At 38.4% G+C, this 16,917-nt stretch overlaps 1 protein-coding gene across 4 annotated transcripts in view; it reads left to right on the forward strand.

Annotated features, from left to right (window-relative positions):
• The window catches only part of GALNT11 (polypeptide N-acetylgalactosaminyltransferase 11), a 53,698-nt gene that overhangs the window by 21,166 nt on the left and 15,615 nt on the right, over window positions 1–16,917 (forward strand). For 3 of the 4 annotated variants that reach the window (XM_075045029.1, XM_075045044.1, XM_075045035.1), the window contains exons 4-9: window positions 1,880–2,046; window positions 6,398–6,523; window positions 8,843–9,092; window positions 12,004–12,121; window positions 13,935–14,087; window positions 16,693–16,911. In XM_075045029.1, coding sequence (XP_074901130.1) covers window positions 1,880–2,046; window positions 6,398–6,523; window positions 8,843–9,092; window positions 12,004–12,121; window positions 13,935–14,087; window positions 16,693–16,911 — 1,033 coding nt within the window. The remainder of the gene's footprint in view (window positions 1–1,879; window positions 2,047–6,397; window positions 6,524–8,842; window positions 9,093–12,003; window positions 12,122–13,934; window positions 14,088–16,692; window positions 16,912–16,917) is intronic. The other variant, XM_075045054.1, reaches the window with a different exon arrangement.

The following is a 16,917-nucleotide window of genomic DNA, read 5'->3' on the forward strand; positions in this document are numbered from 1 at the left end:
TAGTATTTAACATCTTTGGTATTGCATTTCTGTTAGATACTTTCAGCCTCCTGTGTTGCTGAAGGCAGATTTTCACCTGTTTAAACAGGAGTGCTTGAGGTTAGGATTTTTTTCTTTGGTCTCTTCTGTCTTTTTTGACTGAATATTGTTTCTGGAGATGTAATTTTTTTCTGGCTGGAGAAGGTATGTGACAGGTAAAGCCCCACAGAAACCAGGCTCCATGCAGAAAGAAAGACTGCTACTCCCTGAAAGCAAAGTTTTTTCCCTGATTCTTAATTCACTTTAAGTATGCTTAATGAAGAACCAGATTAGTTATACACTTATTCAAACTTTTATGACATTAATTTAATTTTTGTGAGTAGTAGGATTGGCAGACAGCTATTTTGATAGAAACAAGATTCCAAAATAATAATACTTTAAATAAAAGTCAATGTGGAAAAGAGCTAGGAATCAAACTTTCTTTCCAGCAATGCTAAGATTACATGTCCTATGTCTCTTTCATCATGCTAGCTGTATAGTCAGCTGCTTAAAGCATGCTACAATGTTTTTATTTTTTGAAGCTTCATTTTGAGATACTCAGTACTGTAACTACCAGAAGAGATGCTATAATTCTTTTTGGTACCTTTGAAAAATGGACATTAAATGTTCCAGTGCCCAAGTTAATGACAGACTTTCACCTTATGTACTATTTCACATTTTTTTTAAGCCTACAGAGGATAAGATAGAAGAATGACTGATGACAAAGGCTCTCTGTTTCTCAGTTAAAGTCCTTGCTTGGTATCTGGATTGCACTGCTCTGAACACTTTCTATTAAAAAAGCAGATTTTTTCTATACTCTGTCTGATCCATATAGGGGGAAAAAACCCACCACTGTAACAACAACAAAAAAACCCACTGAATTTAAAAATAAACAAACCTGCATCTGTTTTTCTAGTGTTTTTTCTGGTGTGGGTAAGATGTAATGAATTGTACTTGCTGAAAAGCCTCTCCCAAGAGCTAAGTTCATTCCAAGTCAATGAAGATTTTTCTTGTATGCTTCTGGGTTTTCATTTATAGTTTATTGTTTTTATTGGATCTTCAAATGGCATTAATCTGTGATACTGTGCATTTGTAGAAGTATGGACAAATTTTGAAAATAAGGAGAAAGAAAGAATGATGTTCTGCTTTGAGTGGGATTCAGCTTGCAGATTAAGATGCTTAAACCTAGATAGCTGCATGTTAGTCAGTTGTCTCTGCTTTTATTATAATTAGCAGAGATCCAGTCAATGCAGTTAATGGAGCATGCAGAGCTCTTCAGCTGACAAAATGCACTTGCCAGCCTTAGGGTGAGCTGAACACTATCTATACTCCACTGACAGCAGTGACTAGACTTAAGTGTCTTCATCTGCAGGCTGAATCCCAACCTTGGTTGTTTAAATAGGTATTTAGCATCATTGGAGCTATGTTGGGAAATCCAACCTAGTCTCCAGCAACTGGCCAATAAAGTTGTGGGTTTTTTGTAGGCCTCATGTCATATTTGCCATTCCTGTACATGTCTGAGCTACTGGAGGGTACTAGGCAATGTTTTGACAGCTGAAAAAAAGCCCTTGGTGTTTTTTCTTGTTTATGTCTTGGGGATCTGTGAGTCTCACTCCCACCCCAATCCATCATATCCTCTGTTTTCTAACAAGCAGCAATGTTAATTATAAGTCTGTATTATGTGGAGAGTAATTATGCTGAGTCCTACTGTAAATGTTATGCACCTGGGCTCTTCATCTTCAAGTTAGGGGTTCTTCCTACACATTTAATGTTTGCTTGTTATTTATGAAGTTTCAGTAGTGACCTAGTCCTATGGAAATCCCACTAAAAATAGTGATAACTACTATATTTCTGTTTGCAGATGTAGGGATAAGTCCTATCCTTCTGATCTGCCATCTGCCAGTGTTGTTATCTGTTTCTACAATGAAGCGCTTTCTGCCCTGCTTCGCACGGTACACAGTGTCCTGGATCGCACTCCTGCACACCTTCTTCATGAAATTATTTTGGTGGATGACAACAGTGAATTGGGTGAGAGAACCTTTCAATAATATTGTGGTCAGTGCTTACATTTCTTGACCTTCCTATCTCTTCCTGTGCTTTATTGACTGGTCATAATAAAAACATGGAAGACATGATGCAAAACTGGTTTGTACTGCAGTCCATCTCCAACAAGTGCCAGCCAGTAAAGATGCATGATGTTCTGAGAAGCCCAAGATGACATCCCCTTTGACACGGATGAGCTTTGTATCATACAGCCTTTAACATTTAAAAACATGCTTTGAAGATAATAATGAGGAGTGTGTATTTGCAGAGGGGGTGATTAAGCTGTTCTTTATAGTTCAGCTGTTTTTAACATTACCTTGCTTGGCTGCTCTGGTGCTCAGAGCAGATTACGCTGATCTTTCCGTAAAGTTTGTGGGCCAATACTCACTGTGAATGCATCTGAAAGGAATTGAATGCACATAGTCTCAGCTGCGGTCTTGCAAATAAGTTGATGTGGCACTATGGAAGCAGTGCGTCAGTTTTTTGTACTTGCACAGCATTTCAGACTGGTAGGTGCTGGGACGGAGCTCAGCCTTTGCTGGGAGGGCTCTGCGTGGCTCTCTCACAGCCTCTTGTGGCCACCCTAGGAGTAGCTGTCCCTGGCTTTTGGTGGAGCAGCCTCTGCTCCCTCAGTCTGGGAGGGGCCGTGGAGGGGTAGACCTTGCAGAATTGCTTTACTGTTGTTGAAAGATTGATGCTTCGGCATTTTTCTCTCGAATGATGGACAAGGTAAGACAGACATACAGTTCAAGCGTTTTGGCACTTCAGAAGCAAAATGCCTGTTGAGGAATGTGTTAGTGTAGCAGCACCTACCAGCAGGACTGTGCAAGTTCCCTGCTTGCCTCTGTACGTATAAAGTCCACAACTTCTTGCATTTTTAAAATGATTTTTAGATTATATTTTTTTTAGTACACATTTGGTCTCATCGTTTCGTTTCTGGGTTAAGATCTCACTTGCTTTAAGAGACTGATTAGATATGTATAATATAGAATGAAATTCTCTTGTTATGCAGCTAGTTCATTTCTCTGAGGTCAGATGAAGTGTTAAGATACAGGAGAGAACAAAGATCAAACACTCTATCCCTTGCTGATAAGAATGCATAATATTTAAAAGCTTGTTTTGTTGTTTTGTGTTTTGGAAGCAATAGGCGCTCTTTGCTGCAAAGTCTCTTGAGCAATTTGTTGTTTTAAAGTTTCATAACCTTCGTATTCAGAACTAAGCTTAGTTGAAAACTCATTCTTTTGAATATGGTAATGCATTTGGTTAATGCCCATGTGTAGGCAGTAATACCATCACTTGTCTGGTCTGTTGCTATTTGAAGGCCAAATTAGGTTCAAAACATTCAAGTAGCTACTTTTGCCTTTCTGACTTCAAATTAACATGTTTTGAAGCCGAAGATGGGAGGAGATATTGTTTATACAGAGAATTACTGCTCTTGATTGCACTGCTGCTTAATTTTAACGGGTGGAATTTTACAGCTAAAGAAAGGCAAAGCTGGTTTGATGACTGTGGGGATGGACAAAGACTTTGGCTCTGCCATGGATCTCATGTGAGCTTGGGCAAATTGCTTAATCTCTATGACTGTCTGATTTTTTTTTTTTAAATTCATTTTCCCTACCTTACATACTTTCTGAAATGGCCTCTTAGATTAAATTCTGCCTATTTCTTCAGCTTTAAATGTAGGAGCTGTGCTGCACATCATTGCTGTTGTGCAAAGCTTGGGCCTTTGCATCTAGTTTTGCCTCAAAAAGCTTCTTACACTCAATCATCAACAGTCTTACTAGCGACGCGGGCATTGCCATGACTCAGCTGAGTCCACTGTTATATTTTTCTTTCCCTTTGCTGCAAGGCAGGATTTCTTTTTCTAGTACAACTCTTTTCTCCCTGATTTAAGCTTTACCTGTTATGGAACAGCCTACAGGATATGTTGAAGGCTGTTACTGGAGGCATTCTTCTACTCAGAAGAAGAGACTGAAGAACAGAAAAGAAGCAAATTGTCTGCAATTCAGTATTTTGAAATAATAATGCCCCTGACTCCCATCCCAGATTTCTCTTGTTTGGAGGAGCCTTTGTCACATAGATTTGGAGCAAGATAATGGCTAAAGTAATTTTTGGAGACTGTCTACTGGCTGAAAGGGAGCAATTCTGTCCTTGGAGCAAAATTTCTCAAGCAGGATGTATTGAAGCAATTTTCTGGGTTATGTCAGAAGAAATCGCTCTTTCCAGTGGTCATGGAGCTGGCACACAAAAACCCATCAACAACAAAAACCCCAAAAGGTGTCTGAGACCAAACTGCCTATTGAGAATGGTCCATGATATGTTCAGTCCCAGGCAATGGCTGGGCACAGTTTCCAGCAGAATACTAGTTTGTCCAGGCCAAAACTGTACTCTTGAGACCATGTTAGCCATTAGGTACTACTGGCTCCTAGGTTCTGCTGCTCAAGCCCGTGTTGTGGGTCTAGTTTAGGTATCAGTATGGACTTGACCTTTTTTTTTTTTTCCTTCCGCTGTTTTCAGAAGTTTGCACATGCCATTGCACATGCAAAACTATTTCCTCTTGTATTGTATGTCCTTTTCATGCAACTTTATCTGCCATAAGTGCTGAGTTTGATAGCTGACCTTTTCTGCTTCGTGCTAGCCCTTTGTTTTCTGCAGTTGTACACTGTCTTTCCCTTGCTATGATACATCAGGTGAAGAATGATTCAAGCACTAGTTTATTTTAGGTTTGCAAATTCTTCTGTTCTGCTTATTTGGGTATCTCATTTGAGTAGCATTCTAGAGATGACTTCATTTCATCAACTTTCTAGGAGACTTTCTCCAAAAAAATCTTTCCTATTGTCTCTGGCATATGATGTCACAGTCAAGAGCAGAGGAGAGAATGCCTGTGACGCAAATGAATCCTGTCTGCGTCTCTCCACAGACTTTTCTCTGTCCTGGAATATTCTCTAGCACCACATTTGCTATGAGGTACTTTCTCATTTTTTATCTGTGGTGCCTCCTTGCAGTGCAAAGGCTGAGATCTTAACATTTGGAGTTGCTTCTGGGAATCTCCTTTTCAGTCTTCCTGTCTAAAAGTTCTTGTACCTCTTGAAGGTTACAGCTCTGGCTTCCACATATATTCCTTTGGCATTTAATCGTGTTAACAGCAACTTTAATGTTTGAACTGACATTCATCATCATCATAATATTTATTCCAGCATATCTGCTGTTGAAAGTCTGTCTGCCTCTCTATACCAAGGTTCTCTATAAAGTCTCAGCTGGCTTTTTGTTTTTCTTCCTCATTTTATATTCCTCTTTATTTCTCCATAAGCTTACTAACTTATGTTTTTCCATTACTTCACTCTTCATGTGTCCATCTTCTCTTCAATGGCCCTACTTTAATGTTAGAAACCACTGTTCTTGGGTGAAAAAAGTATTGTTACTCTTAAAACTGCCATCGATGTAAGTTAACTTACAGTAGTGCCTATAGACCTCAGTGAACTTTGTTCTCCTTCAAAGCACAGGCTTGCTAGCAGTGTCTTTGATCCTTTTGGATTTTAGAAAAGCAACCACCTGTGAGTGAGTTGTACTTGGTATCTGCTGTTGTATCAGCTAAGCAGGTACAGATAATGAAAGGTGTCTTCATGCTTCTTTTTAAAGGTGTTAACATTTGTTTTAGCCTATGGAACATAGTAATTTAAATCACTTGCCTGTGTGAAAGGGCTTTCATTACTTCTGTGGTAAATGACAGTCACCATGAGAAGAATTTGGAAATGTCTTTGGAAGTGCCTTTTATTTTATTTATTTTTTTTTTAGCAGCAGTAATTCCTTTTAGCATAGAGTATAGTAGTTCCAGTTAAATTGAGTCATATTGTACTGAAGGTTTTGCAAACAGAACAAAAAGGTAATAATCCAGTCTATTCAGGAAACCAAGGCTAAGTATAAAACCCGAGACAGTGGCAGTGCCTAAAAAGTTAGTTGGGAAGATATAAGGAAGTGCTTTCTATCAGGACTGCACCCCATGGCAAGCCCAGTCATATGGTCCATCACCCTCTTAAATGCAGGCTATGTACCTGCTTTGTCCATGTGGATTTCCACAGTGCAGCAGGAAAAAGTGAAGCAGATAATAGGAAAATGTGTGAATAAAACAATAAAAAAAGGCCACCAGAATTGGAATGCAGGTGTAGGATGTGGGATGACTGACTGTCCTTTTGATACTCTTGGTTTGAAGCGCTGCTGTATTGGGGTAGCTTTTTGATGAAGTTTTTGGGCCTTTTTGAGTTGAACATCTTGGGACTTTAAGCAGAACTTTCACAATTTCCATCCTGTAGTTGAATTTGTGTTTTCTTTTTCTCAGCTGACTTGAAGAAAGACTTGGGTGAATATGTTAAAACTCAGCTTCCAAAAACCACAAAATTGGTAAGAAATGAGAAGCGGGAAGGCTTGATTCGAGGAAGGATGATTGGAGCCTCTCATGCCACAGGTATACTTTTTTCTTTCTCTTTTCCTTGCGTACTTTGACCATATGTTAATTGGGTGACTTCTCTTTCTGTAGTGCAGCTCTTTCAGATGTTGAATGTTTGACCTGTGATTGCTTTAGCCCGCTGTAAGGGCTCTGCATGTCATGCCATGTCCTAAGCTATACAACTTAGCGCAGGGGAAGAAAGCTTTGGAATAGTGTTATCTTAGGTGAGAGACATTTTAGCAATTGTTTCAGAATATTGATGACTTTGAAATGAATTAATTGCATTGATCTTTGGCTGTTATATTAACTTATGTCACAACAGCTGCACAAAGTGTCTTCGGTGATACCTGTATTATGATAATTGGAGACCTTAACTAACATTATCTGTGTATTTAAATGTTTACGTCATGCAGTTGACCATAATCTTTATAAAGCTCTCTCCAGTATTTCCTCATAACTTTATTGAATTAGTCCTCACCTGGGGTTTTTCTGTTACTCAATGAGAAGGAAGCAAGGAGGACCTAGTACTCACTTACATGTAAATATAGAGTAGATATAATAAATTCACTGTTTTTATAGCTTGTAATTAACTTTAGGAAATCTATGCCGTGTAGGAGGGGGGAGATGTTTTTTCAAGTCACCCAAACAATGACTTTACAAATTTGGAGCCAAATTTGAGTGTCTTTTAAACCTTGTCTGAACTGTTGATTTGTAATTTTTTTTATTCTTCTTGTGGAGGCTTGCTTTCGATAAAATGAGGTAATGTTTTAGGGTGGGTCAGTGAGATAGTAAAACAAAAACAGCATTTAACAAAATTTAGTGAGGCAATGTAGAATTTTCCCTATTCCTGCCCTGAAAGAATGTTGTCTCAGGAACATCTCCATCTGTACTAGGTATTGTGGTCACAGAATATTTTCTGCATGTTTCATGTGAAAACTGGTGCTCTAAAATGGCAATCTGCTTCTTATTAAGGTACAGTCTAATCTGGTTTCTAATTCGCCAGTCTAATTGTAATGTTTCTCATACAAGCTTTTCTGTTGTTGCAGTGAGTGTTATTTGGGATAAACAATGTTTGGTGCTTTATGTACACTGTGTGCCTTTTACCATAAGATGCTTCCAGTTAAATTCTTTGGCATCTAAGAAAGTATGTGCTACTTTCTCAAATAATTTTGAGTGGCAGATCAAGTCCCTTAATTGGTGTTTACTCATTAGCATTGTAATGGCATAATCCAGAGAGAAAATTGTGCTTGCACTTTCCAAGATGTGCTAGGATTCATTTAAGTTAGTGCAATTTTAAGTCATTTTATCACTCTTCTAACTGCTGGAGTCTTTTTTTTCTTTCTTTTTTTTCTTTTTCTTTCCTCAGTCAATACTGTCTGTTAATGGGTGTCTCGTTCTATATGTATGTTTCACAGTTGTTTTCTTTGAAGCTCTTTCCGATGTCTTCCACACTATTCTAGTATTACATAAATTTTGTGTTGGATCATAAAAATTTGGATGACTTGTTCGACCAGCTGAGCCTGAAGGTCCCTCATGGGTCAAACTGCCCTCTCTGACCATGGCAGATAATCCCCATGTAAACTGATGGGACTGAAGTATTGCTTGGTCTAATACTGGTGAATTTGGCTATGCCCATTTAGGGCATTCACTCTCCTTTTAAACTGGTATGAATCCACAATCACTCTAGAGTTAATGAAATGGGGAGATGCTCTGTGTTACTTTATATTCAGGACTTGAAATGTTGTTGGCCTGTGTCATGGATGAATGCAGATTAATTCATCAGAATGACTTCGTTTAAAATCCACAGATCTTAGCTGCAACGGTAGTTGGATGGGTGCTGAAGTGTGATATGAAGCGAGCTCAAGGCCATTACAGTCAGTGGACAAAACCAGCTTTGTCATGGGGATAATTAATCCAGCCCAATATCTGTTACTGTCATCTATCTCTGTAGTGTAACTCGGGCGTCGGAGGTGCTCTGCATTAGGACAAATGCACCTCCTGACTCTTAGAGTGCTGGTCTGATGATGTTTCATTTAAAGTACAGTAGCTCTGCTGAATCTGGGTAGAAAATTTGATGACTATAAAACCCTGTCAAAGAAATGCAAATAATGGCCTACTTGAATGTGAATAGTCGTGATCTACCTTCTGCCTTTGTGACTGAACTAATCCCTGTGGAGTCTCTGGTTTGTCAGAGCTTCCAATTGCAGGTGGTGTTTCCCCTCTGTTACACAGGGTGGTGAGGATACTGCTGATACTCTGCTGCCGATATAATTGCGTATGCGCTTGTGTGTTTCATGCTACCGTGGATCTTTATTTTGTGTGCTTTGGCCTCTGTAGGGAAAGTGCTGGTATTCCTGGACAGTCACTGTGAGGTGAACGAGATGTGGCTACAACCTCTGCTGACTCCCATCAGAGAAGATCGCAGGACTGTGGTGTGCCCTGTGATTGACATAATCAGTGCTGACACCCTTACCTACAGCTCTTCCCCGGTTGTGCGTGGAGGGTTTAACTGGGGCCTGCACTTTAAGTGGGATCTTGTTCCTTTGTCAGAACTAGAAGGACCCGAGGGAGCCACCGCTCCAATCAAGTAAGGTTCCTCCTATGTGGTGTGAAGCTCTGTGTAACGTATGGATGATCAGAAGCACTTCTTAAGCATTATGGAGTGTTATCTGGGTGTGCAGTTTTAGAAGCAGATGCCTAACCTGTCAGATATTGACTTGTTCATTTTACTTAGAAATAGTTTTGGTTACTATTACCTATTTCAGTTTAATTTCTTGCATTTAATCATGAATTAGATATATCTGTCTTACTAGGTCAAGAAAGCACACTTTTAGAGAACAGTTGTACAACAGCGGCTTTTGCTAAAGACAAAAGTCTTAAACAGCTTATGCTATTCTGTATTAAATCTGTCCAATAATTTTACTTTTGAGCTATGCATTGATGTTTGTTTCCAGTCTGTCAATGTGTTTGGCTTAATGATGATTTTGATAACCGCCTTTGTGCAAGTAATAGCCTGCATAGCTCACTAATATAGGCTCTGTAATTTCTGTGATGAAATGCTAAAGAATTGCTAGATTGGGAAAATATGGTTTTGTGGTAATAGAAAGGTGGTTTCCTAGCTGATGGCAGAGAACATAAGAGCATATGGTAATTTTCTATGTCAACGTCATTTTTTTTGCTTTAGATTTCACTTACATTTTCCTCAAACAAGCAATTATTTTGTCATAAAGCATCCTAAATGAACACACATGGATGTGAAAACCATCTTTAAAAGATGACTTGTCTCTTTGCGCAATGTGGCAAATGCCTAAAACTGTCTGTTGGAAGTCTGTCCGTATTGTTTTTGTGGTCTTTTGAGGGTTGTTCTGAAACAAAAGTCTTGATAAAGTTTAACACTAGGACTTGAAATTTACCTTCCTTAATCTTTTAAGCAATGATGGCTGTCTTGCCTGTACAGAACTGGCAATATCTGGTTCCTGCTGGACATGTAACTGTTACGAAATGATATCAGTAGACACCTTTTTTTAGTAGCAGGCACATATGGTTCAGACATGAGAATAGAAGCTGTCCCAGCATGAAGCCCTTCATGAGAAGGGCCAGTGCCGGTAGAGCAATAGCAAGAAGCTGATTGTGCTTTTTCTAGTCGCAGGTATCCACCTTGGTACAGAATTCAGCTTTGTAAGGTGAAAGAACTTTACCTTTTTTACAAATGGACTCCTTGCAGATCGTGTGGTACTTCTATAAGATTTGCAAAGTGGATCAGGAATTGGGCGGTCTCATCTCTCTTTCATTCTCTTTTCTTGGACTGTAAATGAAGAGCATTTTGGGCTGATGCAAGCAGCTGCAGGACAAGGTTCTCTGCTGTTATCTGACAGCTCTGCAGTTAGTCTTTCCACGTCTACCCATCACAAGATTTGGTCTGAGAAGCCAGGAAACTTCTTAAGTTACTTAACAGTTTGACTGGCTTGTTTGGGAAGTGCCACTGTGGCAGTTTCTGAAGCCAGAAGGGAAAGGACAGACTGGGAAAACATGAATGGGGAACCAGCATAGAAAGTATTAAAATCCTTATTCTGTTAAGAACTGTTCTCGCAGTTAATCTGGGGAATGCCTGAAGGCTAGTTCTTGCTGTGTTCAACACTGTTGTTGCATTCCTTCAACTCACTTTTAGGAAGAACTCCCACGGAAAAGGCAGAGAACTTTACAGTTAAAGGGAGTCTAATCATCTAAAATGATTACATTTTCTGAGTGTGAAAGAGACTTTTTCCTAGTTGGAGGTCTCTGCCTGCTTTGAAAAAGAAGCTAGATTGCTATTTAACCTTTGAAAATGGCTTTCCATCAAATGGAAAGTTTTACATTTTGCATTTTAGAGACCTTCATAATAGATATTTTGGTGTCAGGGATGGAAAAATTGAGAGCAACCTTTCAACCCAGGTTTTAAAGTGACAGAAACTGTAGTAGAAAAATGGTGTGAGACCAAGCAAGGAAATCCAGACTTAGGCTTGGCTTTATCACAGGTTTTTATTAATAAGGATGGGAAAAATCTTGTTCCCAGCCCATCATATGTTCCAACTATCATATCATATTTATGTAGTGGTTTTACTCTTTTTTTTTTTTTTATACTCTTCTAGGGCATCCACATATTGCAACTTTGTGATACAGTAGCAATTCAATCTAAAGACTGTACAGTGGGGATCGTACACTGTTGTTTTTACAGAATAGAGCACCATTCTAGTAACACGCAGGCAAGGTGAAAAACTGGGAAATGCCAAAGAGAACACCTATGCAAATATACAAACTGTAAATAACTTACCAATACATTGATCATTGTATCAGTGATGAAACAACACTGCTCCTGTTATTTAAAGTCTATCTATGAGACAGAGTACTATTTCTTTTAGCAGCGTCCTTGCTTGTATAATTTAAATTTGGACCTTGTTTCTCGATTTAATTTAATATGGGAAAGTAATGTGTTACTCTGGATTCTACTCTTTCTGCAGTTCAGTCAAGCCTGGTCTGTATAATTTGCCCCTGTAAGAGGGGGAAGAACACATTATTGTGTGCAAGTGTGCATGTTTGTAACTGTAGGGGAAAAAGCTTCTGGTAAAGACAGATCTCATTAAATGCAGCTCTTAAGTTTCAATGTAGAAAACTTGATGGACTCAAACTTGCACAAGTTTTTACTTTTTTACTTTTTTTTAAGTGGTGACAGCCACATTGTTCCTTTTTCCTTGTCCTATCCCTTTTCCTCAAGCTTAGTATACAACGAAATATGGTTAATAGGTATTGGAATAATGAAAGATCACAAATACCACTTGCAGATCTGCTTTGGAAAATGTTTTGAGACTAGAAGTGTGATCTGATGATTTCTAGTGTCTGCAGGATTTAAATTGTATTATGTAGTTCTAAATTTAAGCCTTGGGACTAGCAGATTCAGCTAAAATTACTGGGTTTTTTTTTCCTGTGAAAGAAAATGAACTTCTTTCAATGTTCCTTTTTAGGTCACCTACTATGGCTGGAGGCCTGTTTGCCATGGATCGCGAGTACTTCAATGAACTTGGACAGTATGATAGTGGCATGGACATCTGGGGAGGAGAAAATCTGGAAATATCTTTTCGGGTAATCTAGCTTTCATGTGAATTTGGACTATGTACCTCAGTGTCTTGCTGCTTCTCTCCCCTATGTACAGTTTCTTTAGCACTGGAATAGCTATTTGCACACAGAAATTGGCATTTTTATTCCCAGGAAGGACGACTTCAGTGCACAGTAACTGTCTTTACAGTAATCTTCAAGTTAAGTTTTAATGGGAAGATTAAAGAGAATTTTGAGCTCTGCAGTTAAATGTTTGCGATTTTTTTGTTTGGTGGAATGTTTCATAATACCTATAGAGAAGTATAAGAAATAATCATGCAAACTTCTGAAATGAATTTATAAGCAATGTCTGATGAATTTCACAAGTCAGTTAAAAAGATGTGTAGCTCACAGCAACATTGATAATAAGTAAGCTTATTATATTTCCTTAGAAATGTATGGGGCTTTTCAGACACTTCAGCCTCCTTTGTGAGGGCCTGGAAATGTAAATTTTTTTTGTAACTAAATTAAGAGTCATGCAGAGGAGTCAGCTTGGTTGGAAAAATAATGAGAAAGTCGTAATCAGGGGATTCAAAACTGATATTTTGTTGGGCTTCCTGTATTTTATCTCATCTTCCCTGTTACTCCGCTGAAAGAAAAACAACTTTTTGTCCTCAATGTCATGTTTACCTCTTCACTTTTGTAAAGTGGATTCATCAACAGGTTTGATAAGAGTCTGCCTGAAAATGATATGCTATCATGACAAATATGAAAAGGGGATTAAAAAGTGAAGTTAACATAAAACCCCCCAAACTAAACACACAACCCCCAAAACCTTAGAGAAATCTGTCAAATTGGGTCTTCAGAGAAATCAAGATTAGAGTTCAAAAATAAGAACTGGCATCTCATAAATTTGAGTGCCTTTAAAGGGGTGTCTACTAAATAAATAAAATCTTTCAAGTCTTCAGTACAAAATACAATTATTAGATACCTGAGTAGAAGTGTATGGTGTGTGAGGAAATTATTGCTACTGTGTAATACACAGTTTCAATAAAAAGGGCTTTGAAAAATTGGAGGATATTCAGGGAGCTTTATAATGTCTGGAAGCTCCATCTCCCTAGGGGAGAGTTGTAAAGAAGTTTGGCCTTTATCTTATCCAGGAGGAGTTTTAAATTGACTTGATTATAAACTGCTAATGTGAGACGATCTTCTGAGATTGGAGGACCCCTTAGTCCAACAAAGCACCAATGATGACAATTTGCTGGAAGCTGAAGTTTAAAAAAGAAATTTAACGAAATAAATGGAAGTAGAGTGTGAAGGAAATCTAGGTTTGGGGTGCACTGGAGCTGGATTAAGGCAACTAAATGTAGCATCTGAATGTGAACAGTATTTCTGAGTTCCCATATACTTAACAGAAACGAACAGCTGTGTAAAATAGGTGCTTATACTTGAAAAGATCTCCAGGCTCCCTTAGTGATATTGACTGATCTTCATTATGTATTGTGGAAGTGTGGACATGTAATTCTCATGTAGGTAAATAGATTTAGATATCTTAATCTGCAAGTTCAGTGTTCTCTAGTAGGTCATTAGAGCATAAAATTTTAGAAAACTTACTATTTTTTTTTGTGAAAGCCATGTCGTCTTATGTGGAAAGTGTGATGATATGACAAAAATAGTCTTTTCTAACCTGAAGATCTAATAATTTGATTTGTCAGAAAGCATGACATGTAGGACAACATTGCTGACACCTAATCCTGTCATAATGCATAAACCTACCTAAGTATCCCTTGAAGGAGGAGAGGAGGTAGTGAGCCTTGTCAGTATGCGTACAATGAGGTGTGTTCTGCTTTTGTATGGACAGATCTGGATGTGTGGTGGTAGACTTCTGATCATTCCCTGCTCCAGGGTGGGACATATTTTCCGTAAAAGGCGTCCCTATGGCTCACCAGGGGGACAGGACACTATGGCTCATAACTCACTGAGGCTGGCACATGTGTGGATGGATGACTATAAGGTAAGAGACAATTCTAGGTCATGAAATAAGGTTATTTAACTGGCTTGTTTGTCAAAGGACTGTATCACGGTGGGGTCTGTTAGCACCTCTAATGGGGTCTTCCTTCTGTAGTCTGATTTCCTAAAGTTAATTTTGATGTGAATTCCTAAAATCTGTAGGACTGTCATTTGGCTTTTGGGTGCTCAAGGCTCCTCCCTGTTACTTCTGCTACCTGCAGGAGATGCAGTTTTATGCCTTTTTAATGAAGTAAACGATGGTGAAAGAGTTCTTGTAAGCTCTGCATTGCTTGGTGTCCAAATCAGTATTACATGGCAGCCATATACTGCTATATGCCTTCAGGTAGTTTCCATGTTGGCGAGACAGGGATTTTCTTGGATGGTTGTTTGTTTTCTGTTTTAATTAGCAGCCTGATTCTTAGTCTTGCCCTGGAAGATGAATCAAGATTAACTTCTGGATTCAAGGGCAAGTGTATTCCTTCCTTGTCTTCAGATCTTGGTACTGATGCGTTTGAATGTAGATTGGGTTTTTGTGAAGCCCTGATCTCTATGATACTTGAGGACATTTTTGCCTTGTGAGACCATAGGATTTGCTGTGTGGCCAGCTCCTGTGGTCCCTACAATTTCTATACAAGACATAATTTATTAACTTTATATTCTTTAGAGGTTTATGTTTCAAACACTATCCTTTATCTTGATGTTCAGTCAGTTTGAGGAACCTATTAAGGGTCATTAATTTTTATCTCCATTCTCCATCTCAGTAATGCATTGGTAGATTTGATCTATCACTTTCCCTTTTATTGGTGTCTGGGCACAGTTGTTTTGTGATTAATGATGGCTTTCTCTGAAGCTTGGAATTGATTCTTTGTTATAATTTCCAGCTAATACTACTTTGTCCAACAAGGACTTAAACTGCTGATTCTAGCAGTCTTTTATCACAGATTTGTCCTGAATGTTTCCAGCTGTTTCTAATCTAATTCTCTGATAGTTGCCAGAGACTGTCATTATGACAGATTTATGTATGGAAGGCAAGCCTAGAAATATTTTTGTTTTTATAAGTGTAATGCAAATATTTAGGGCCTGTATAATTTACTGAAGTGATTGTGTGATGAATAGTACAAAGATAAGACTTAAAGGACCTGTTTTGCAGCAAAGAGCAAATATCAATATTTAATAAATAAAATTGCATAATGGAAGGCAAACAACAAAATTTTCATAACTGTCAAAAGCAAAATGTAAAAGAAGTAAGTTCATGTATACAATGGAAATAGATAATGCAGAAAAGGTAGGATACTAACATTTGAATTTTATCCAGGAAAGAGGCAATTGGAATAGCAGAGCAACTTTTTTGAAGCAGACCGATTTTCTGATAGTCATGTCCAGTGTATCTCTGAACTTCCTCAGAGTTGTCCAACAGTCCAATGTACTTAATGCTTCCCCTTCCTCTGCTATTAATATACCAGTGATACATCAAGTGCATCCAAATACTCAAAGATCTTGATAAGGACAGATATGTAATTTATCTTGAAATGGCATTGTCTGTCATCTGAATATCAGAGATAGCAGTAGGTAATTGAAAACTGTTAGAACCACATTACAGTAAGTGAATTCCAGATGTCTGCTAGAGATTAATCCAACAAAATACCATAGCTCAGTGCCCTGAAAACTGATTTCTAAGTAATATCTAGTAAACAAGTTAATGTGCAAATACAATGCCTCTTCTATGAGCTCTGTAAATCTAGCTGGAATTAAAGACTCTACAAGGGGATTTTTCTTCTGGTTTTGGTAATAGTATTCATGCCACATTGTACATTCATGAATTCCTGTTTGTCCTCATTGTCTCTGCATTAGAGTTGAACAGCATGTAAGATTGAGCCGGAATCTTAATCTGTCCTTGCCTAACCAGGTACAATTCCGAGTATAATCATAAATTAGAACATGAAAAAATAACATCGTGGGAGCGTTTCTGGAGATGGTGCAGATGAAGGGGGAAAAACTGGGCTTGACAGAAAGTCCAGGTGACAGTTCTGATTCTTCATGTGAATAAATGCATGGTCCCACTGAACTTCACAAGATAGTCCCATTTATAGGTTTATTCTGATACGGAATTTTTTTGCCCTGGTAACTTGTAAAGTTGGAAGGCAGAAACTGTGGAAGACAAAATACACTTGAACCCCACAACAGTGAAAACAATCAATTACAATCAAACTAATTTAAAGAAAGCTTTACCAGGTGAGGAGAATGATGATGATATACACATTTGTTTCCGACTTAATGAGTCTAGGATGCCTTTATTGCCAATGGAGTGTAGGGCTGATTTGTTTCCTCCTCAAGTTGGCATCTAAAAAAGGTCAGCAGATTCATGCCTGAGAAGGGTCTTCATCAAAAAAAGCAGTCTAGAAAGATTAGCTCAGAGTTAGGCAAGATAAATCTCACCTCCTGTGGCAATCTAAACACTGGAATTTCCTAATGCCAGTTTTAAACTTAATGGTTGAAAGGACTAGGAAAATGAAATGAAACTTCGGGAGTTCTGCAAACAGGAAAAAGTTGGAAATCAATAATCTGAAATTCTTCTCCTCTTGTACCCAACCTGTTTCTCTTAAATACAGGAGCAATATTTTGCTTTGAGACCCGAGCTAAGGATGAGGAACTATGGAAATATTACTGACCGTGTAGAACTGAGAAAAAGATTGAACTGCAAGTCATTTAAGTGGTATTTAGATAATATCTATCCTGAGATGCAAATATCTGGGCCCAATGCCAAAGCTCCGCAGCCAGTTTTTATTAATAGGGCACAGAAACGACCGAAAATAATCCAACGTGGAAGGGTAAGA

This window comes from Buteo buteo, chromosome 2, assembly GCF_964188355.1.
Source record: "Buteo buteo chromosome 2, bButBut1.hap1.1, whole genome shotgun sequence".
Classification (NCBI taxonomy): Eukaryota; Metazoa; Chordata; class Aves; order Accipitriformes; family Accipitridae; genus Buteo; species Buteo buteo.